This window comes from Wasmannia auropunctata, unplaced genomic scaffold (genome assembly GCF_000956235.1).
Source record: "Wasmannia auropunctata unplaced genomic scaffold, wasmannia.A_1.0 LD285826.1, whole genome shotgun sequence".
NCBI lineage: Eukaryota > Metazoa > Arthropoda > Insecta > Hymenoptera > Formicidae > Wasmannia > Wasmannia auropunctata.
Window position 1 is genome coordinate 1 of NW_012077064.1, and position 4,797 is coordinate 4,797.

Below are 4,797 nucleotides of genomic sequence, written 5' to 3' on the forward strand. Positions count from 1 at the left end.
CACACACACACACACACACACACACACACACACACACACAAAATAAAATGATAAAAATATACTTCATTCTATATTAATAACACAATCAGTAATTTTATAATTTTATACACAATATACAATATCATAATTTCCTTTTTTTTTTATTAAATTAATGGTAGGAAAGAAAACGATAAAATTAACTTGTTAACAGCTTTTTTTTAATCACAGCTTTAATGTAATTCTAACAATAGGACTTTATATATTTTTAAAGACATTTCTACCAATATGAAGGATGATTTTTTATTATTGTTTAAAACAAATTTATTTACTAGTCTTTATGATTATATTCATTTCTCGAATATTATTTTTTAAACATATTTTGTATATTACATATTTTGAAATATAACAATTAATCTTCAAAGATTAAAGAGATATTCATCTTTATAATTCCTTTGTTTCTTAGGATTTTTTCTCAGAGAAATTGCAATAGGTCATCTTTTACCATCAAGTATAGATATAGTTCAGATATAGATTCAGTATAGATATAGTTTTCAAATCAACTTTATTGTAAAAAGAATAAAGTACAAACTTATCTCTTACAAATGCGTTCACTTTCACTCTGTATTTGATCTCCATTTGTCTCTCTACTTCTATTAAGATGCACTTCTTCATTGGCTGAATTTACATTGATGACTTGTGAAGATGGAAGAACGTTGCTCCCAAGATTCATCATAGGAGGTGAAGACGGAATAGGCATGGGCATTGTATTCTTACTATTATTCGTTAAATTTGGTTGATAAGTTGCTAAACTTTTCAAACCAATTACTTCGGGATTCTCTTTCCAAAAACGGTCACCGATAATATCATCTACTAAAGGAACTACAGCAGGATTCAATCTTCCTGTACCATCTGGTATTAATTTCCGAATAAGCGTTGTGCCCTTTCGAAACATTGACGGTTCATTATTATAATTTATACCAAATTCTTGAAAAAGTAATTCATTTTTATGCGATGCCAGAGTGCCTCTAAGTTTTTCTTCCGCCTGTAATATCCATAAATATAAGTATTAAAACAGAAGAAAATAATTTGATTCTATTGCATATTTAAAAAAATGATAATATATCATAATTTGCTATTATGATATTACATGCAATTGCACTGATCGACATGTTAAAAATTTTCTAAAAAAAGAAAATGGTTTCCCGTAGATTTCTGGGCGCTAAAAACGATGCCCTCAAAATTTGCCCATCACATTATATTTTCGATAAAAATGAGGTTAAAACTCTTTTAAAAAACTCGTTTTTGGCAATATTTGAAAAATCATAGCGGACGAATCTGACGTGCTAGAAACTTCTCTTAAACATTGTATTCGAGCAAATATCTTCAATGTTACAAAACTATTTACCCGCACCATTTATTCATTTAAGGGCAAGGAATATATTTACAATATATCTTAACACTAGTAATTAAATTCTAAACAAAATTTATATTAAAATTTGTTTTTAAAAGAGAAAAATTTAAAAATCTGTTAAAACAAAGTTTACTTTTTATTTATATATAAAAGTAACCTCTCATTAAAAAATAACATTATTGTCATAAGATATACTTGTACAATATAATAACAAACAAATGACGATTATTAAGCTACAATTATATTAATAAATTATATATATATATATATATATATATATATATATATACATATACACACGCACAGATGTATGTGTATAAAATAACTGTGTAAGATCTATATATACATTTTATATATGACAGACATTTAAAAGAACCGGTTGATCACTTTCAAAAATTAATTGAAATAAACAAATTTTATTATTGGTAAAAAACATAGACAGCTATCTTTGCTTTACTTTTCTACATATTCACCATTTCCACTTTTCGGCACCAGTTTTGTAATGTCTTTTTTAGGAATATATCTACTGCCCGATTTCTATTCCACCATTTCTTGAAAATGATAGAAAAACATAGATTATTGTCAGAAATTATTCTCTCTTACAATTATGTGTGCCCACATATTGTGACTCGCAAAAAATTCAATAATTTAAACAAAGTATCAAAAAAAGGGCTAGTGAGCCTTGCACGGAGTTAGTGCTGTGATATCAAGTATATTTAGAATAAAAATTAGCATCCAAACGTTTCGGCTCCGCAGTGTAAGAACAGTATTGTTCAGAACTGTACTGAACTTCTACAGTACTACAGAAAGTACTGTTTTTACACTCGTTGTTGTACTGTAACTCTTGGTTAATTATGTGATTGTGAAGGGATTCTCTATTATTTTAGATATGTATATTGAATTACTCTGACTCGACCTAACAAATTCAGGATTGTTTGTAAGCTTCCCATGATAAGATTGAAACCTATTCTTACATATGGAAACAACAAAAAAACTCACCAATGTACCGGATCACATTACACTACGATCTTTCAACGAGCGATCTCACCGCGAGCAATTTTTATTACAAGCGACCTTATAGCTAACAAGCGACTTTTTATATAATGTATTAAGAAATTTTATATTTTTCACCCACTGAGGATGGCTCAATGCGGAGCCGAAACGTTTGGGTGCTAATTTTTATACTAAATATACTTGATATCACAGCATTAACTCAGTGCAAGGCTCACTAGCCCTTCTTTTGATACTTTAATTATTAATTATATGAGCCAGTCTGATACTTTTTTAGAATATAGAAATCTATATTCTATAGAAATCTGTGATACATACATATTTATATCTTTCTTTATCTCAAGAAATACTTTGGTCCTCAGGTAATATTTTTCACAATCAGTTCTTTACAATGTTTTAAGATGCTTGTAGCATTATCATTGAATTGAAAGATCAATTTAATATTTAATATTATTTCAGCGTAAAGTTATGATTGCATTCTTAAAAATCCCAAAGTAATCTGCATGCAGTTTATTATAGTAGAAATTAAAACAAAAATAAATATTCTTAGGCACGAACATATAGCCTTGATGTTGCGCTTTCTTTTATTTATACTTTGATCCTCAATGATTCCAAGAGGAGTTGAAAGCAGCGATACTAAATCAATTGAACTCTCAGATAGCAATGCTCAGGTACAAAGAATATTTAGAAAGAAACAGTGACTACGTAAAAAAGTAAAGTAAATATATAGATGTCTTTTATCAGTAAGAAAATTTTTTCATTTTAATTTTTTTAATGAGCAACTGGCCCTTACATTTGAAATACGGTTTATATTGATTTTCTCTTAATCTTAAATCTCTTATTATTCATGTTTACCTGACTCGGAGTTAATTTTCCTTTCAAAATAAGATTCCAAAAACAAGTATTATACAAATTATTAATGTGTACATCAGCCTGCCGCCAAGCTAGATAATCCCTTAAATTCTTATCTGTTGGATATAATACAATACGAGCGTCGAACGAAGGTGGATAATATAATTCTTTGCCTCTGAAGAAGTGTGGCCAGTGATAAACATACGCCGAGGCAAATAATGAATTTACATTAGACATTAATTTTGACGCTAAAACAAACATAAAGATATTAAATACAAGAAATGCTCTGTAAAGGTATAATCACTCAGCAATCAATAACGTGAAATTTCAATTATGTCTGTACAATGTTCACACATCTTACTTTAAAAAGAAAAATGTCACAATTTAAACTAATCAACTTGAAGTGAATCATAAAAATCAATTAAGCCTATAAAATAGCAATTTACAATTCAATTTTATTATGCTATGTTTTATTCAATGACACATTAAACTAAATATAATCTATGATTCTATCATTTTAGATCAGGCAAATCTCACATCGAGGCACACGATAGTACCTCTGCGTTTGTAAAGCTGCGTATCTTTCCGGAAGACGAATGAGTATTCGTCGCTTTGACCAAAGCCCAATATAATCTGTTTAAAGTCTTCCATAACGGTGATAGCAGCGCGATTCATCAGCTCAAGAGCGGTCACGTCGTTCGGCTTGATGAACTGGTGCATGTCGCAGAACCTCGAAAAATTCCTGCCGTCTATTCTAATTACAATCCAGCAGTTCGGCAAGCAATTCTCGTCCCGTTCGAACTCCTTCACATACTCGAATTTACTCTTGGCCATCGTCGTCAGACACAAATATCGGCACGTGACAATTTGATTGGCCCGATTAACAATCTTCAAGAGAACACTCTTCATTCGGACGTTATACTTTCTGTCAGAAACGCGAGATCACGCTCCGTCGGAGCACGTCGCGTAGAAAGACCGTGAAACGGATATAATCGACACCTGTCATCCGAATATCACTTCCGGAGCTACAGGCAACTGTTGTACGTAAAATAAAGGCGACTTCTTTGGTTATCCGCAAATTATAAATCATATGTATAAAATAGAATCATGTTCTGTTTTGGAAGTTTTCTGACAATACAATAAACATGACGTCACAACAGTATGTACATATGTTATATGTATATATACACATATGTACTACACTGCCAACTGTTTTGAGGTTATTGTCAGCATAAACCTTTGAATATATAGATAAGGTTTGTTTACCGGTGTGAAACAGCTTGCAACCGACTTCAAGTCGGTTGCAAACTGTCGGACTAAGGTGCGTTCCCACTGAGCGCGTCACGCGCGCGTCATCTGAATTGACCAATCAAAACATCCTATTTTATTGCGTAATTTGCTTCGTAATCCGGAATTTCATACAAAGGAAGATTCTTTTATATCTAGGCTGCGTTCCGTTTAGCGCTTACAGCTGCTTACAGCGCTCACAAAATCATTTCATCCTTGTTGTTTAATTCAAATATTGAACAAAGACAAATGATGCT

At 31.0% G+C, this 4,797-nt stretch overlaps 1 protein-coding gene across 1 annotated transcript; it reads right to left on the reverse strand.

Moving 5' to 3' along the window:
• Window positions 1-524: 524 nt before the first annotated feature.
• On the reverse strand, window positions 525-4,493 carry LOC105461519 (probable tRNA(His) guanylyltransferase). The gene is made up of 3 exons (XM_011708020.1): window positions 3,811-4,493; window positions 3,257-3,501; window positions 525-1,021 (listed from the first exon to the last, which is right to left on the reverse strand). Exons 1-3 carry the CDS (start codon window positions 4,160-4,162, stop codon window positions 569-571), a joined length of 1,050 nt encoding a protein of 349 aa, XP_011706322.1. The 5' UTR covers window positions 4,163-4,493; the 3' UTR covers window positions 525-568.
• Between the last annotated feature and the right edge of the window lie 304 nt (window positions 4,494-4,797).